Raw genomic sequence first — 19674 nt, forward strand, 5'->3', positions numbered from 1 at the left:
GATCAGGGTAATATATAGCTAACAATCGTAGATACAGCACTAGTGTCACGGCAGGCAGGGTTACAATAATGAATGGTCATTAGGCAAACTACACCAGCAGAGAATTCATATTAGGCTCATCCATGTAGGCAATAGGTAGGTGGTGAAGGTCATCACTAAGAGAACTCATGGAGGAGCATGTGATCTGTTTGATCAGCTGATAGATTTGCAAAGGTCTGATTTGCTGTGATCACATCCTGCTTTAGCACATCAGAATCAACTTTATTTGGCCAAATAAGTTTACACTTACAAAGAATTTGACTTGTCAGTTGCTTAACACACTCCGACAAAAACAATACAAGGACACACAGTTTAGGTGATTGCAAGTCAAGAACAGTATGTAAGTTATAGTGGCAGTAAACAGGGTGAGAAGTGTTCATTTTCAGTTCTATGCTGTATAGCTTTCTAGATCTAGCAGCTATAGCGTGGTTCTGCACTAAGCATGGCTACCGCCTGAGGGAAGAAGCTGTTCTTGTGTCTGGAAGTGTTTGTTGCAACTGACCGGTATCTCACTCCTAAAAAGCATAGTTTGGAAAATGAAGTGAGAAGGTTGAGATGGGTCAGAGGCAATCTTAGCCACTCTCTTTCTGCACCTGCTAGGGTACAGGCCCTGCAGGGAAGGTAAGCTAAGCAAATCAGAGACTTGCATACCTATCACCTGACCAAACCGATCACATGCTTCTCCATGAGTTCTCCTAGACATGACCATCGCTATTGGTAAGTTTAGATTACATAGGCACTTTTGATCACACTGCTGGAAACATGTAATCCAATGATCATCCACTTGGTTCTCCATAGGAGATTATCACTTAGAGGTAAAATAGGCCACTCTGGAGAGTAACCGAGCTACAAGAACAAATACTGTATCACTTAGAGGTAAAAGAGGCCACTCTGGAGAGGAACCGAGCTACAAGAACAAATACTCTCCAGGAAATAATGCAGGTGAGCTAAAAGCCCGCTTGGTTTATCTTACAGCTGTACGTCCAACTGAGAGTAAAGTATAACCTTCCCTTATCCTCTGCTGCCTAATGTGTACATTCAAGTCCACCTCAAGGCACAGAGCTAGAAATGTCATCTAACAGTAGTAATGAAAGTGCTCAGATGTGAGCCTTCTTTCCCATGACCTGAAAGAGGAGCTGTCAGCCATACTATCTAAAAAAAAAACCACATATATAAGTAGATAAATAATTGCTCTACTTACATAGCATACGTATTGCACTGTCCACGTTTTGATTTTAGTGATTTTTCTACACTACAGTAAACAAAAAAAGAGAAAATCCTTCTTAGCATTTCCCATTTTAACTGTGACTATTTTGAAGCCAGTCCTGATGTAATTTCCTCCTTTACTCCTCTGCTTGGTTGTGTATGCATTGCCCACCCTTCACTATAGAAAGTGCATTGTCTCAGCGTGAGAAATATTGGCCAATCAGAGAGGAACAGAGGTGTGGGAGGGGAAAACAGGTGGGAAAGGGGCTTCAGCTAATCAGGCTGCATTAGTCAAGTTGGAGGGGAAAGTAGAGAAGCAAAAAAGGAAAACCCAGCATGCCCTGCAACTTCCTTTATCAACATGATCATTTATCAACAAGAAAAGTAAGCGTGATTTTAACTTTTGGACTGCCTGGTTAGCATCCTTATTACTTGTTTACCAGATAAAAATAGAGAATTTATTTTTGATTTTATGCCCGACAGTTACATTTTAAGCACCAGAGTACAGAGAGTGAGCATCAGGCTCTGTGGTGTGTCAGCTTGTATTGATTCATACTGCTGTTTAGAATGTAAAAGTGAAGGCACAGACTGAATCTTTCTGAGTCAACCCCATCTTGTAGTAGTGACAGTCCGCGGTACAGGAAGTAGCTAGTGGTGTATTGTACAGTAAGAAAAACAAGCTCTGCAGCTGAGTGTCCACGCAGATCTAGGAGAAACCTCTGTTCCCAGAGTGGGACTGATCTCTCACTGCAGTCATGTGACTAGTGTGGTTTTAAGTTCAGGGTCTCTGCAGGGGTAAATAGATTGCCACCTCCTGCTTCAGGGCTGTGACAGGTCTATATTGTGCATCCTGTCTCTGGGCACACCTGGCTGGGGGGTATGCAGGTGGATCCATTACTAGAGAAGTGTACAGTAGGGCTCATTGGTTTTTGCTGATCCCATCCCCCTTGAAGCCCAGTAGACTCCTGTATTGCTGCCATTGTGACGTTACCACAGCGTAGGTGCTCTGCCATGTGTTTCTTTTAGATAAAGTCTGTCCTCATCAGGCCTCTCATGCTAAAGAGTAAAAAGATTTCTACATCCCTAAAAACCAAACAAGCAGCAGCTCTAGTGGTCTCTGAGGATCTAGGATGTGACGGCTCCATGGTTGCATGCAATAGGACTTTGTACTGAGCAAGGCTGGATCTATTCTTTGTCTGCCCTTAGGCCAAGTGTGTTGGGGCTCCCCTTCCAAGTGCAGCAGCCCCTCCCATTCCATGTGCAGCCCCCTCTTCCATATGTAACATCCCTGTGTTGCAGCCCTTCTCTTCCTTGTACAGCTCCCTTGGACATCAGCTTCCCTCTTCCGTGTGTCTCTTCCCATTTACAGCCTTTCTTCCATATGCAGCAACCCCTATTTCATTTCCAGGTGCCGCTGGAGCTGCTGCTGCCCAAGGCCCGGGCCTTTGTGGCCTTTCCAGAAATCCGGCCCCGGTACTGAGCATACATCAGCAGTGATGTCACGGTGACTCCACAGTCACTGATAATACTTCAGGACTTCTGTGCTCTCCCCTCTCTACTTATAAACAGAGTATATATCAGCAGCGACATCACCAGAGCACCCAATGCCACTCCAGAAGACAAGGGGCCCCTGTAGATAAGCTACCCTTAGGCCGGTGCAGGATGTCAGAATTACCCAGGACTCTGCACTTGGAAGCTCGGATCGGTGCAATAGTATTCATGTGTGACTGGACTGTATCATTAGGTGTATGAGGTATCTGGAAAGAAATGTTCAGTAGTTTTACAAATTCCAAGCAGGGCTAACAAAGTCATTGGATGCCATCCCTCATCATAATGTGATTATAGTGCAGTATTGTTCAGCCAGAGATGAATACGGGGTTAAGGTGATTATAAATGCTCCCTGCATTACACTACAGTGAGTTTCTGGTTGCAGACATTACATTCAGTTGAAAGCACTTTGTAACTGTCACAGTAACTGGTAGGGTAAAGTTAGGGAAATAGTGAGACCTGTATGCTGGTGAGTACTGCAGCTGGAGATTGGCACTGGGTGAGCTATAAACATGTACTGGCATGGCTGACTGGTTCTTTATCACCAGTTGTTAATATGTACTGCAGCCACGCAGCCCTCTGTTGTGGTGCTTGGCGTAATTGCAGTCAATGAGTGGCACAGGAAGTATGAACGGCAGATAGTTGCGACACACATACGCGGACTGACTGGAATCCCAGTGACATGCTTCCTGTCCAGCAGGAAGTGCATCACTGATTGTAGGGCGGCGTTATGCATATGACCCTGTCGGCACACTCTGCTACATACTCATATGTTTGTCATTTTTTTTTGCATTGCGGCGGGATACGGCAGGGGCATCCCATCCAACCGCAACAGAAAAACCAAGTGTGAAACTGGCCTAAGGGCTGGTTCAGATGGGCGTCTAAACCAGCAGTGTGGTGTCTCGGTCAAATGCATTTCTGCTAACAAGCAGAAAAGCATTTAGCAACCTCCGGCGGCATTCGGCAAATGTGTTGGGTTTTGAACCCCACAGAGGGACATGGAAATGCTGCGGTTAGCTTATCCTAAATTTTGTTTAACTGTTCCAGTTTGTTTTAAAGCGGTGTTGTAACCATAAAAATTAAATTTCAACAGCAACTGGTTGAGTGTATTAAGTGAGAAAGATGCTAATCCTGCATTCAAAACTTGCAAAACTTTCTGCTGTTATATTTTGTAGTTATCACATACTTTAGGAGCACTGGCCCTAGTGCCAAACAGTGCCAAAGAGTTGAATACTGGGAGTTCTTTTTATCTATAATATATTCCTCCTCTTCCATTTATTTCCCTATCTAGCTGCTCATCAGAAACACCCTCTGATTACTTGTGTTTACAAGCAAGGCTGAGGTGACTCAGTGATTGGATGTGTGAATAAAAAAGAGAGTGCAGTTGTTAGTATACACCTCAGTGGGAGTGTCTGAAGACTCTGGGAGGAGGGCAGCTAATGAATACACAATGAGCAAGAGAAGGGAGGGAGGAAAACAAGAGTCAAGAAGCATTCGTTTGGCAAGATGGCCACTGCCTAGAATAGGATTTTCTGCTTTTCCTTTATAAAATGTATAGGAATCATTACGTGGATAGCACACTACATCTGTTATGTAAGTAGAAGTAGTATTTATCTACTTATATGTGTGTTTTTTATTTCTAGGTTAGCATGGGTGTCGCGTGTTCTTTAATATTTGATTGGAAGGTGCAGTTTTATAATCTTCTGTCTGGTTGCACTGCCATTGGCTTGTGTATCGGCTAGTACTGTATATCTTCAACCATAGGGCCAGTGCACACCAAAAAACGCTAGCGTAAAAGCAAACGCTCAAAGTGATTTTTTAAGGTGATTGTAGGCATGTTTGGAGTGATTTTCTAAGTATACTAGCGTTTTTTTTTGGAGCATTTTTGTGTAGCAGATTTTATATTTTGTCACAGTAGAACTGTAACTGAACAGCTTCTGTAACAAAAACACTTGGAAAATTGCTCTGATCTAGCGCTTTTCAGAGTGATTTTCCACTTTCCTATACTTAATATTGAGGCTGAATTGGCTCAGAAATCAGCAAAAATGCTGCAGGACCCGAGTTTGCGTTTGAGGAAAAAACAAACCGCTCTGGCGTGCACCATCCCATTGAAATACATTAGGCAAGCGCTTTTCCAAGCGCTAGCGTTTTTAAAAACGCTCAGAACCACTCTTGGTGTGCACCAGCCCATAGAGGTATAGATTTCAATATCAGCAGACTAACAACCTGTTGATTATTATTTGTTTAAATAAACCCTTTATTTAAAAAACAAATCACTGGAATCTCTATAGAGTCCTGTGATGTCTGACCCCGGATTCCTCTATGAGGCTCTGGTCATACTATGCCAGAGCGGCAGCATATATGACTTTATGGGATGAATGGCAGCCATTCCCATTCCTGAAAAAAGCCTTGCAGGTAAAGTTTATTCTCTGCAGAAACTCAGCAGACTAACCCAATAATAATCAATAGAAGTGATTATTACCAGCACAGGACCAATAGAAAGTTAATACTGTGTTTGACGGAGGGCCTCTCTGGCCCAAGAGCCCTGGTGCAGTCGCAACCATATAGGGGATTGCTACACCACTGGTCTCCACTGACCAGTGGTGTAGAAATAGGGGGTGCAGAGGTTGCAACTGCACAAGGGCTCTTGGGCCAGAGGGGCCCTCCGTCAAACACAGTATTAGCTCTCTATTGGTCCTGTGCTGGTAATAATCACTTCTATTGATGCTTTGAATTGTAATCATTAACAAACTGTTCCCCATCCCCTTCATGCTCCTCTGACACTGTGGCTGTCCTTGGCAGGGTTTGGTGCCCCATATCAATTGTTATGTATAGAGTGCTTGGGGGGCCCAATGTAATACTTGCACTGGGGCCCAGAGCTCTTTAGCTACGCCACTGGTTTAGACGGTTCATGCTTTCCACTCCTGTCCTGTACTGACAGATTACTTGACTTTCATACCCAGCCCAACAGCATGTAGTGAGAGCAGCAGATCATCTTTCTGTGTGTAGCCATTGCTCCAATCACTATACAGTGTGGTGCTGAACCAACCATATTGCACCCTGCCAGAAGTGATAACCTCAGGGAGGTATGGATTGTGGGGCAGTGATTGAGGAGACATTCTATGCTCCGATACGCGTGAGCTTTTTATTGGAACACTGATGATGGATTAAAAGAATAAAGAGATTTTCTATTTTCACCCAACCAATTGGTGCAGCGGGATTTTTTTGGTTACCTACTGATGCACAGTACATCACCTTCCAGTCAGGAGTCTGATAATAACACTCTCACGGCTAGTATTGCATTGCCCAGAGTGGTGCGAAGCTTTGCATAAGCCCACTGGCCTACTGTCCAGTCCATGCAGATGTGCTGCAGTCCCAGCAACTTCAATCAGTAACTGCCTATAAATATCTGGAACTGAATGAAATTCTCTAAGTGAAAACTGTGGCAGTGATGGGATTTCATGTATATTTCATCAGTCACCAGACCTGCCCATAAAGTATACATACATACAAAGTGATGACAGATCACTGTGACAAGCATAACATCAGGACTGGGATGAAACAAGCATTCAAATTGCCTCGACATATGTTAGAATGTAATCCCAACCCCCCCCCCCCCCTCCTCCCCACTCCCCAAACTAGAAATATATGAATATGATGCAGACCACCCATACTGGCTTTCCTAGGACAGGCACAGTCAGTGGCATAGCAATAGGGGATGAGGAGGTAACGACCGCACCAGGGCCCCTGGACCTTCAACTGCTTGATTTGCCATTTATCCTACCTAATAATCCTCAAGTGTCCCTGCATTCTGTCCGTGTGTCAGTGCTTTTGTGCTACTGCGCATCTCAAGCACTGACAGCCGTTGGGACAGTGCGCGGGGCAGGCTGGACGGGCAGGCTTGCGCGGCGCGCACGGTGATGACAGACTGTTTTCAAACGGGCTTAAGTCACTAGTTGGTTATAAGCTGGTAATGATCACCTCTATATGTGCTTTGATTACTTGTAACCATCAATAGACTGTTCTCCTGCCCAGCCTACACCTCTCTGATGCTGCAACTGTTCTTGTCGGGTTTTGGTGCTCCAGTGCTTGGGGAGCCCAGTGTAAAACTGGCACTGGGGAGCAGAGCTCCTAAACTATGCTACTGGGCACAGGGTTGAGAGGTGTATAAGCAGAGTAAAGGGTTTGTATTAAGGGTACCTGAAGCTGGAAAAGGGTCAAAATGAGATATTTGCCTCAGTAGTGAAGAGACTCTAGATAGTCTGCAGGCTCGCACCATCCCTACCAACTCCACCAATCCAGCGCTGCCTGGGACCCTCCGAACCTATTTGACAAGGGCCCGACAAATATTTTCACGCAGACATGAGTGTGGTCGCTCTGGGCAGTTGCAAGTACGGCCTGTGCCACATCTACATGGCAAACCTAGGCAGTTGACTAGGGCCTAGAGAACCTAGGGGCCTAGTGGATGCTACCCCCACCAAATCTTACTAAAAAAGCAAGGTGACCATCAGCGGTGGGCAAAACTGCTATTGCCTAATGGCCTTTACTCACGAGGGACTTTTGTCGCCTCAACACGCGGCGCGCGCGTGTTGCGGCGACAGGTCGCCCGTGAGTATGGGCCGTTGCACGCGCGCGCACCCCGAACTGTCGCCCGTCGCTCTTGTCGCCATGCGATTGAAAGTTTCAATCGCATGGCAACAGTCGCCGCCGCACCTCCGCCGCAACTGTCGCTAGTCCGCGTGAGTACGCGGACTAGCGACAGCAACCTCCATAGAGGTAAATGGAGCTTCCGGCGGGGGGAGGAGGAACGTCGGCGACAGCTTCCGTCTCGCCGCTGGTCCCTCTTCCGCGTGTGTACGCGGAGGGACCTGGAGAGAAGCTGTCGCCGGCCTGTCGCTAGCACGCTCACGTGTGCTGGCGACAGGCCACTTCTGCAGCCCGTGAGTACGGGCCATTAGGCCCCATTTCATCTTAATGATGTTCTGCTGTGCAGTAGCACAGGACTGCTCAGGCACGGCGTTTTCCTTTATGCACAAGCGGCTCCATGCTGCTACGCAGGTGTGGGCCATACTTGAGCTGTCGCCCTCGTACACAAATGGGAGCTTGGCTGGAATGACAGGGGTTGATTCACTATTGCTATAGCTCCCCTTACTGCACTTATAAGAGTTAACGTGCCTTATCAGAGTTAACATGCCTTATCAGAGTAGCATAGCGAGCGCTACGAACTTATGCCTGCTAATTGGCATTGACGAGAGCTCCACTCGTCCTGCCCTGAGCCCCTGCGGGTCCAATCACTTTAAAGGACATTATCCCCGCACTTTGACTGGCCCAATAGGCTGCCTGTCACTTGCGTTAACCCGGTAACGTGTGTGTTTACAGTGGTAGTGAACCTTCCCTCGTACTGTATGCATCACCACAAGATCACACTATCACGTACAATCATGTACACGTAATGCGTTGTGCGACTTTTTGGAATCGTTATATTGCAATCGTATTGCAAGGCAATCTGCACAGTGTGAAAGGATCTGTTCCCACTTGAACGGAGAACAGACATTTTTTGTCCGTTCTCTGCTCATAGCAAAATGTATAAATGCGTGGAATCCGTTGCAGTAAGTAGACCGCACTTCTGTGCAGTCCGATAATCCCGTGCAGGCGGATGCATTTCCCCATATAGCCTATTGGGGTAACGCATCTGCCCCGGGCCACATCCAGACCTTCGGAGCGGACATTACACTGTCCGCTCTCAGCTATTTTGCAGGAAGTTTCACATCTTCAGCCACGCTCCTGTAGTACAGCCACGCTCCTGTAGTACAGCCACGCTCCTGTAGTATAGCCACGCTCCTGTAGTACAGCCATTGTCCTGAACAAGCGCATTTTACTGCCCTGGATGTACAAGAAGATGCTCCTGCATGACTGGCACTATCCATGGGCATTTGTGGATCTTTAGGCATGCTGTACACACGCTAGATTCTTTTCTGAGACAGTGCGCTGTGCATAGCTTTATAGCACAGACAGTCCATTGTATGGAAGGGATTTCACAGGTGATATACCTGACAACTAATCATGGTGCTTATAGACAGATTAGGCAAAACAAGCTCTACAAATGAGTCTAAACAAATGCAGAAAAACTCTGTAATGGGGCTATAGCAATTCTCTATTACTCATCTCCTAAACCCATCAGTATCTGTTGACAGATAATTAGGGTGATCAATAGTGTCCTGATAAAAAAAAACAGCAGCTAAACAAAAGAAAATAGGAAAGAGCTCAGCACTAGACCTGGTCAATAAGATGTAAATAACCCCTACTTGCATGAAAAAGTCATGCAATTCAATACAATCAACTTTATTTCACTTTCCCAGTTCCCATCTGTGTTGTTTGCATGCAGATCATTGTCACATCATTGCCATTCTCTGTTCAGGACACTTGTCAGTTTGTGTATAGCCGACTAAGGTGTAGGTGAGATGGGGAAACATTGAGCCACAACAGTGTTACTTTTGGTGAGATTTGCCTTGTGTGTGGGGGAGGGGAATGGGCGGGAAAGGGCAGGTAGGTATAGACTGCTCTGCATTGTTTGCACACAAGTTCCAGGCTGGATTGCAGCCTGCACAGGATTAGAGCAAATATTGGGTCAGGACTGTAGTGTTACACGTGAGAACTTAGTGGGGCTACACTGCAGCAGCAGAAGCATATTAATCACCGGTGATAAATCAGGCCACTGTTACAATGTGATGTATTCATGCGTGAATTTAAAAACACCGAAGACATCGGGGTGGGATGCAGTCATTGGGGGGGTGAGGTGGGATGCAGTCATTGGGGGGGTGAGCCCGCCCCCCTGTCACTGGGAGAATTAACCCCTTGCTCAGCACTTCTCTCTCTCCCCAGCATGTCTGAACATGTTGATGTTATGTAGAGGCGGGGCCCGCTGCTGAGTGGCAGGTCGGGAGGCGGGCGTGGCTTGTCCAAGTTGGCTGCTGGCGGCTCCTGTGCGCGGCTGTTAGTGGAACTCTCGCCTGTGTGTTGCGTGCAGCGTGTGAGCGGCTGTCCTGCTGCTGTGTGTGCCGCGGATGGGAGTATTGTTGCGCCTCTCTATCTCTGACTGCTGCTGCTGAGCCGGGTAAGCAGGGATGGGGGGTCTTGATCACCGGCATCGCACGAGTATCGGGGGGTCCTGATCACCGGCATCGCACGATTGTCAATTCCTGCCGGGAAGCTGTCTGCTTGCAATGTGCGGGCTGTTTACTTCTGGGATCTGCCTGGGAGCCACCGGCGGGGCTTGTGCAATCAGTAGCACATGCAATCATATGGGATGTTTACATTGTGCTGGACTATGTGGGGTGGGGTATTCACTTCAATGTACAGAGTGCCTGTGTTTGTATTTGTGTGAATATATCTATATATCCTCTGCGGCACTTTTATAGAGTATATATAGACTTGTCACTAAACTGTCATTTAGAGGTACTCAATCTGATCTTTACCACATAGTCTAGGGTCAATTTGTGGGGAGTGCCAATTAGTGTGTATGTATATGTGTATGTGTATGTGTATATATATATATATATATATATATATATATATATATATATATATATATATATATATATATATATATATATATATATATATATATATTATGTACTGCCAGTTGTCTCTGCCCTGACATGTCTTGAAGGGGTTTTCCAGCTCCCTGTCAGATGGGTATTATCAGGTGTCTGTAATATTGGTTGGCTCACAGACCCATTCAAGCACCTAATGCACAAAGTTCTAAGTGCTGATCTTCCCTTGTTTATTTGCATGTTTTCATGTGTTTAGCCTTCATGTATTTAGCAGTGCATCCTGCAGCCTCACACCTTACATATGTATCTTCTGCAGCTGGGCTGCTTCTGTTTATTGCAGCATGTGCTTTGATTTCAGGGCAAAGTGGAAGTGATATCGGTGGCCGGTGGCATTGTATAAGCATAGGAGAGGAATCAGGCGCACATGGAGGCTGACAGTTTTGCAGCGGATCAGGGCTGTGTATACAGGGTGGTGGGACATGTGGTGCGTCTGAGATCCCATAGAGCTGGCACACATGTTTGGTCTCGGCTTAGCTATGCATGGAATCAGCGGGCGAGGAAGAAACCGGCTTAGGTGGATTGTGTATTTGTGTTTGATGTGAGTTAAGTTTCGCTCAGCTTTAAAACTTTAACAGGTCCAGGAATGCTAAGTGTGCTGTGTACAGGAATATATATAGAAGACCTGATATGCCCAGAAATATGAGCATACATTGGAGATTGGTTACATAGGGAGCAAGATATGATTATCCAGATCATTGTCAGAAATGTGTGATCGCTTCCAAAGTCAGGCACCTGCTGATGTACAGTGCATGGGAGAGTGTAATGTCTTGACTGTACAGAATAGCATCTATACTTAGTGGTGTATCTAGGAGAAAAGATGCATACGGGAAGCTACTCATCAGTCCAGAGATCTCGGGGTGTTTGTAAGTCCAGACCTGTATGTCTAGGGATGCATTGTGATAGTTGTATGATTCCATGCATCTATGCCAAGGACTGCATTTAGAGAGCTCCATATCCTGTACCGCATTTAGTTAACTCTGTCCGCGGGACTGCTGGAAGGAGGAGGGATGTAGCCTGCAGAGTGGCATACAGGACGCCGTACAGGACTGAAGCTCATGCAGGTTGACAGACGGGACTGGAGCTGTAACGTACAGGATGGCACAGAGGACTCCAGCTGTAAAAAGCAGGGTGGCACTTATGATGGCATGCAGGGTGGCAGATGGGACAGTAGCATACAGGATGGCACAGATCATTTAAGCTGCAAAAAGCAGGGTGGCACCTAGTATGGCATGCAGGACAGAAGCTCTAGAATGCAGGGTGGCACACTAGAGCGGTAGCATACAGGATGGCTTTCAGGGCTCAAGCTGTAGAATGTAGGGTGGCACACTTGACTAAAATAGCATGCAGACCGGAGCTGTAGCATGCAGGGTGACAGGCAGGACAAGAACTGTAGTGTGCAGGGTGGCAGGCAGGACCAGAGCTGTAGTGTGCAGGGTGGCGGGCAGGACCAGAGCTGTAGTGTGCAGGGTGGCGGGCAGGACCAGAGCTGTAGTGTGCAGGGTGGCGGGCAGGACCAGAGCTGTAGTGTGCAGGGTGGCGGGCAGGACCAGAGCTGTAGTGTGCAGGGTGGCGGGCAGGACCAGAGCTGTAGTGTGCAGGGTGGCGGGCAGGACCAGAGCTGTAGTGTGCAGGGTGGCGGGCAGGACCAGAGCTCTAGTGAGCAGGGTGGCACGCAGGACCAGAGCTCTAGTGTGCAGGGTGGCACCAGACCAGAGCTCTAGTGTGCAGGGTGGCACCAGACCAGAGCTCTAGTGTGCAGGGAGGCACGTAGGACCAGAGCTCTAGTGTGCAGGGTGGCACGCAAGATCAAAGCTATAGTGTGCAGTGTGGCACACAGGACCAGAGCTGTAGTATGCAGGGTGGCACACAGGATTGGCACTACATACCTGCTTATTTATAATGGTTGCAATGTACCTGCCTGGGAGTGTACATTAGACTGCACTTACCGTATGCACAGAAATGAACAGCTCAGTATTTGACCGCAAGAGTTAAATTCTAGTTCAGCTCTGGGGAATTGGGAATCTGTCCTTCATAGAAACACACTGTTTGCCCTCATCATATGTATTCTAGATCACGGTTTCTCAGCATTGTTTATAATAAGCCCACGGTCACGTTGTGCCTCCTGGTATAGGTGAGCTTATCTCAGGCACCTCATTAGTGCTACACTGTCATTGTGTATAAACAATTCCCAAGCAATCCCTACTGCTATCAATTACTTTTGTTTCTGTACATTTTATCATTTCTATAAAACTCAGAATGCTGTCTACTTAATCAGCTGCATCCAGCTCCGTAGTCGTTGTTTCCACCCCCCCTCCTCCAAATCCGTGAGAAGTGTCACATGCTGGGAACGGAGGTTCTAGATGACAATGGCGTGATTCCAGGAACAATGACTGTTGCGCTGCGCAGAGCTTGCGCTCCCAATCACACACACAGTCAGTGGAGCTGGCTGCCCCTTGTTTGTCACCGGGATCATGTTGTCAAGTTACTGGCTATTTTGTCTGAAAGGAAGGATATGCACTGGTAGTCTGTTTATTAAAGCCTTTGTCTAGTTTCCTTAAGAGCTGCCTGACACACGCTGGGTCACATAAGGATCCGCGCACACCGAGTCTGTAGGATTTGTTTACAAACAGTGCCTGTCAGGTGGCTGCACTGCCCTCCTGTGGACACTATAAAGCCTTGCACAAGCATTAGAGGGGGTAGCAGCTGATATGATGCCTCATTCACATGTTTTCTGCAGTTCATGAATAACCAGAAAAAAATGGGTAAAGCTGGTATTGCTCTTCCCCCTCTCCTGTGTAGTGTTTGCTGTGCTCATGGCCTCCTCCATCCATACTTAGCTCTTTTTTTTCTTTGTATGAAAAAATCTGTATATGTGATCTTACACCTGCTTGCGCTGTGGACGGTATTGTGGCGGTCGGAGGGTCGCTTAACGGATGTGATAAGAGCAGCGGAGGAGGATTCCATCACAGCCGTGATCTTTCTTATTACTCATGCTAATTTCTCTCCATATTCCTCCCGTGACTTGGAACACCTGCTCCCCTCCACAGCTGATTGCTGCTTTAACAAATGATTTTCCGCTCCGTAGACCCCCTGCCATGGGTTTTGTTGTTGTGGAACGCTTGCTACTTATCAATCATCACCCATGCGCTCATAATGGCAAGTGAGTCTCCAGCCTTTGTCACATCGGGTGGGAAAAAACAAACCAGCCCTCGTGGGAGAGGTCCTTAGTGACTTGGCCATCCATATTGCATGTTTCTTAATAAGTTGTCGCTTTTTTTCATTATTATTATTCTCTATGGGAAATTAACGCACATTTTTTTTTTCTTTTTTTTCCAGCAGTTTACAAGCTCGGCAATGGCGGGAACACCTCATGATGGGAGTACCTCTGAGCCAGTGGGGAACATCCAAGCTGAAGCGTGCCGCACTTTTCCTGCTGATGTCAGTGCCTGTGAAGCCTCTTCCCGAATCTGTGTACAAAACCCACCCGTGAGCCACCGAGCTGCCCCGGCCTCCATGTGTCACAGACGCTTCCCCTCCTGCCAAAACCACTCCCAGAACAGACTTGAAATGGTTAACAGTCGTGAGTCCGGACCTTCCTCAACCTCTTGTGAACAAAGACACTGCTCTTACCCAGAATCCTTCAGCACAGGAGAAACCACTGCTTATGGTAAGTTCTGCACCCCCCATTTTGCTCCTGGTGGAGGTACTATTCTAGTTTTGTGGCGCTTAAAGAATGTTGCATCTGTATCAGGAGGGGTCCAGCGTCAGCACTGCACAGAGGTAGGCTGGGGAGAGCGGCAGGGTGGCATGGAATAAGATCAGCCCAAACTTTTACAGTGAATTTTGTTTGTAACGGACGCTGCTATTGATTTTACCTGTGGTTGGTAGTGTAACAGGTTAGTAGACATGTCCCGACTTGCTTGCAGCTTCCTTTTAAAAAAGCAGAAGAGATGGTTTGTATGAGAAGAGTTGTGACTGTTTGATGTGTAACCCGTGCTGGGCTGCAGGATCTGTGTATGGGTGAGACCCACAGCAGCATCCAGTGACTTGTGACCGCAGATGGGTGTCAGATGGTTCTATCAGGATTAGATTGCTGTGGGTGTCTCTTTACTGTTCACTCACTCTCAGATGGTCTCTATTGTCTGTGCTGTAGAGTCGATCTCTTCGTGGTACTGATCGTTTACCTGTATTGCCACTGTGCACCAATAGATATTCAATCAAAATGCTGCCACTGTTAGCTTTACACCTGTCGATGTCGCACAGAGGTATGCGGACACAGATTGCCCGACCGTTAACCCTGATCTATTGACCCTGCACTCTTGACCCCAATTGAGTAACAAATGCATAGGCTTACCCAATTGAGTTTCAGTTAATATTTCAATCAATAACAGGATCCCAAGTTTTTCTAGATCCCTTTTGATCTGATGTTTTGATCAAATGTGTTTTTAAAAAAAAAAATGCATTGGTGTGTTTTGGTGCGCTCTTCAGTGTTGCGTTTAGTCTGTTAAACTTGAGTGTGAAATAGGGTTAGGTGTAGAAGGGCAAGTCAGTTTCTTTGTGTTATTGGGGGGGGGGGGGGGTGCTGATCTGCATGTTGTGCTTGTCAGTGTCATGTCTTTCTCATAAGTCCTTTTTTCCAGCATTTTCTATAGTAGAGTATGGCTCACATGTTCCTGATGCTTCCTGTTTACAAGGCTTGATGTCTGGCTGTGTGCCAGGTCACTAGAGACCGGTCATGACACCCTGGCGTGTGTCCAGCGTGTCTGGGAGCGCTGGCATTGTGGACACAGTGGCACAGTCATGTGCTGGAATGAAATGGGCAGTAATTAGGCAGCTCGGAGGATTGCCATCCAGGGTTCTGCGAGACAAAAGCCTCTTGTGCATTGTGCGTTTGCAGCAGTGAGCTTGTGACCGAATGCTGGAGTCACTGCAGAGTTCCCCTATTCCTGCACGTCAGAGGGATGCTGCTGGCCAGATTTGGGAGTGAGGGTGCCAGTCACATTTCCCTGCTGTGTTATTGCATGTGTTGACTTGTGCAGATCTTGATATAACTATAGCACCCCCTCCCCCATGTTGTTGTTCTCTTGTCTCTGGGAAAAGCTGTTGCGAGAGACGCTTGTAAATGTTAGGCTGTCCTTACAAAGCCACAGTATTTACCGTCTGTCAGTGATCTGACTTCCTACAATGAATTGCCTATATGAAAGTTTTTAAAAGGACACCGTTTCCCCTCTGTAGACTGTCCTGGAGTCTTTCACGGAGTACACAGAGGCACGGGTGGGCTCACCTGCAGCTCCCCCCGCTGGACGAGTGTTGTTGTTCAGAACCACATAATGCATTTACTTCTCTCCTTTGTCCACTTTTGCAATCTGTAGAATATCAAGATGTTCAAAAGTGCTAGCTGTGGTGTGTTAGAATAATATCTGCAGATGTCATGTCTATGTGGTGTACATTTCCTAGTGGTTGAGCCACCAGTGGAGGGGGCACCTTGGTAGAGGCACTGTAAGGAAGCTTGTCCTGCTGACAGCAAGCTGGTTTGAATTTTGACGCTGTAGATTCCTCCAGGGATTCTCAAAACTGTCCCAAGGAATTGCCACCAGTGCAGGTTTCATGGCAGGGCCGGCCGAACCCCCAGAACCAGGTAGCCTGGGCAAATTTCAGCTTGAGCCCAACTTTTGTGCTTTTCTATAACTGATGTCAATGGGTCTTGAATTGGACAGGCTGACTCCAAAATTCCGTATTCATTTATAAATGTGCAGTTGTCAGGGCTTAAGGTCAGGTTTGGATGACTGGCTTCTAGTCTTAGCAGGGCGTGCCTTCTAGCTTGTTCATTGGCTGGATGATCATCCAACCCGTTATGATGCTGAGTCCCGTTGTGCCCCTCTAGACTTCCAGCCGATCAGCCACTCAATAATGTGTTAGTTCCCGGGCTGGAGTACCGCGGACCCCTCCCTAGTAAAGGAAGCGTTCTCGCTAAAACAAATCAGGGAAACCGCTAAGCTTCCAGAAATGGAACTGCCGCGGCTCTGAGATGATTACTTTGATTTACAGCTGAAAGTGCATTCATTCTTTATAAATCTCAACACAGCTTGTGTCGGAGCTCATTATATTTCATTTCCTGCTACTTGGAGCAGATAATGTTCTCTGCTTCTGAATAATAAAAAAAAATGCTGGCATTGTGCTAATTAACAAGTCGCCTGTTTTTGTAACAAGCCACAAGATTTGGTCAAACACAGAATGTAAGAGGGCCTGACTAATAACACAGGGCAGAGATCAATGGGATTCGGTAACCTACGGCAACCAACCAGAGACATCCTGTAATGTTGCCATGAGTTATGGAAACTGCTGCAGTGTGCGACAGCCAATGAGAAGTTAGGTTTCAGCAGTGTAGGAAGAATGCTGATCTGTGATTGGTACTTGTGTCACTGCTGAACTTTACCTGTGACTTTTACATACATTAAACATGATGTTTTTTCCTCCTCCTCTGGACAGATCTCAGGCACAGAGCCCATGACCACTCCAGCATGGGGACAGCGGTGGAAGAGTTAAACCAAGATGGCCCCCAAGGCGAGCTCCCACTGGCTGGGGATGTGCCTATAGAGCGAGAAATTGCCCTCCGACTGCGCAGGATTGGCGACCAAATGAATGAACGATATCTACAAAGAGTAAGTGTCCCTCTAAGTCTTCCTGTTTGACCCAATCACCTACTTAACTGTACTAGTCTGCAAATGTTTGCTATATGATCTATAAGAACCAAGGGATTAGGCGCTATCATTTGATTGGGGGAGGCTCTGGTAGCCCAGTTAGGCGTATTTGATTAAATGGGGGGGTGTACTTTAATAATTGGGTTTAATTTAAGCAGGAGAAGTGAGACTAGGGTGGCGCTCCACAACATGAACAGCTAGCTGGTGATTCAGCCCTCCTGGGTCCCCCATCGCAGAGCTGCTAGTTTCAGCTGGGCAGACTAATCTGGTGAGGAGTTTCTTGTCACTGCAGTGTAGTTGTAAGAACATCATTAATGCAGGGAATGTGGGAGCTAGACCTTTGCAGGGTTAATCCTTCCCCACCCTGTGCTGTGAGCAGCAGTAATCCGCTGTCGCTGCCTCGCTGTGCTCTGGTCCCTGCTGCCTGTCCCCTGTGATCATCTAAGCCCTGTAATCAGCTGCTGTACAGGCGATCGCTCCCTCTCGCTCTGCTCTAGAGTGAGTTAGCTGAGCCGCGCTTTCCCTCCTTTTTATACGTGTTACTATATTTAACCTATGACTCAGCCGCCTGCCTGGAGCCAGGCTCCTCCCACCGCTGCCACCATCTGTCTTATTTATCTCCCCGTGTCGGAGCTGAAGTCAGCCAGTACCTGGCTCGGTGGGAAAGTACAGGGTTAAGTTGCGGGCCGTCCCAGGGCTGGCCTGTCCTCAGATGGGGACGGCTCTTGTGGAATAACATCAGCGCTGTGGTCTCGTGACACCTCTCCAGCAAGGCTTTAATAATCTCGTGTATGCTCGGATTACTTGTTGCCGCGAACAGAATGAACTCTGTACTGTCACTTCAGACTGAGCACCGCAGATGACATAAGTGTGTATACGACGCAACATCTGTCCTGCTCGGACTTCCCAGAAGAAACGTGCGCTGATACAAACAACCTCAATTACTGATCTCCTAAGGGGTTGTTTAGTCATACTTGTAGTAGTTTGGGGCAACCAGCCCCACATTACAATACTTAACCCTCTCTTACCCTTGCTCCTTTAACAACTGTGGCCTCAATTCACAGAGCTTTATCAAACACTTTATCAAACGTTTGATAATTTTCCTCATGGCTAAAATCTAATTTTGAATTCACTGAGGTGTTATAGATTTATTGATCATTTCATCGATAAAACATTCGATAAATCTATAACACCTCAGTGAATTCAAAATTAGATTTTACCCACGAGGAAAATTATCAAACGTTTGATAAAGTGTTTGTTTGATAAAGCTCTGTGAATTGAGGCCTAAGTGACAAGAAAGTTTGTTCCACCAGTCGTGGCGATCGTACGAGGTCATGTGACCAGAGAACTGCTTAGTCTCGATCATGTCCAGATGCTGAGAGCTGCACAGTGGTGTATACTACATGTACACAAATTTACAGTGCAGCGGCGGGAAGGGGTTAAAGTAAACCCGACCGCAGACTCTGCCCCTAGGAAAACTTGCTGACTGTTGTTGCTGTGAGAAGTCACGTGGTCACATGAGCAGCCACTTTAAACGGCAGAAGCTTTACCTCAGAAAGCAGAAGCTAATTAGTTATTTTCAGAAATGAAGACGGTAGTAAATTGAGAAGCAGATTTCCAGCATGTTGTAAACACACTGCACAATACATCATTGTAATACTTGGGTGAAAGATGTGACTGGATTACATTAAGTGAACTTGCCGTGAGGCCAGAGGTTCAGTATGATAGGCGGGGAACTAATACCAGCAATGACTTCATATTTCATGCAAGCTTATCTTTATTATAACATTATTAGAAATAAACTGGCACACTGCAGTAAACAGCAGTTACACAATTCTCCGAAACAATCGTGTTTTATTGCCGTGTGAGTCGTCTGAGGACTTTCCTTTAGCTCCTGTGCTGTGCCAAGGCATAAGTCATGTGACCAGCATTAGAAATCAGGGTGATCAGAGATGTCTCTTATGTTAAGGGGAAACTCCGGCTCAAACATCTAGTGAGTACAGGCACAGAACAAAGTGTCATGTTGATGTCACATGAGCAACAGAACACTAGAGAGAAGTACCTTCTATAAACTGTGGATTTCCTGAGATTTGTCTGCTGCAAACACTTTTCTACAGGGGTGAAAGCCAGCTGCAAAACCTTTTATGAATAGGAACCTGAATCACTTGGAAAAACTATCACTCCCCACAGAAATTTATTTGCAGAGGAAACTCGCCAGGAATAAGCTGCTTGTGTGACACAGGCTTCAAGTTTGTTGTCACTTGAGCACTTTGGTGGGATCGCTATACAGGAACACTGTCAATGCACAAAAACTGTTTGAAGCTCATATCAAAACTAGATATGTAAGCAGTAATTTGCTATCATTTGAACAGCTTTAGGTTGAGTAAAGACTGGCTGCAGATCCTCTGGGTCAGATTGACAGTTAAATGCGAGCTATGCATAATCTCATTCCTTAGGGCCCTTTTACACTTAATCAGTTGCTCTCAGTTGTTAACTGAAAGAAAACTGATTTTCAAAGTAATGCCCATGTTTTCCTATGGCCTCTTTTAACGCGTTTTAAATGAAAT

At 46.6% G+C, this 19674-nt stretch overlaps 1 protein-coding gene across 9 annotated transcripts in view; it reads left to right on the top strand.

Annotated features, from left to right (window-relative positions):
• Window positions 1–19674, top strand: part of LOC137528935 (uncharacterized) — a 324022-nt gene that overhangs the window by 300050 nt on the left and 4298 nt on the right. For 4 of the 9 annotated variants that reach the window (XM_068250717.1, XM_068250725.1, XM_068250723.1 and 1 more), the window contains 2 exons: window positions 13743–14073; window positions 16896–17068. In XM_068250717.1, the coding sequence (XP_068106818.1) occupies window positions 13743–14073; window positions 16896–17068 (504 nt within the window). Of the gene's footprint in view, window positions 1–3227; window positions 3293–9796; window positions 9908–13742; window positions 14074–16895; window positions 17069–19674 lie in introns of those variants that run through there. The other 5 variants (XM_068250718.1, XM_068250721.1, XM_068250726.1 and 2 more) reach the window with 5 other exon arrangements.

Source organism: Hyperolius riggenbachi, chromosome 8 (assembly GCF_040937935.1).
Source record: "Hyperolius riggenbachi isolate aHypRig1 chromosome 8, aHypRig1.pri, whole genome shotgun sequence".
NCBI classification, from domain to species: domain Eukaryota; kingdom Metazoa; phylum Chordata; class Amphibia; order Anura; family Hyperoliidae; genus Hyperolius; species Hyperolius riggenbachi.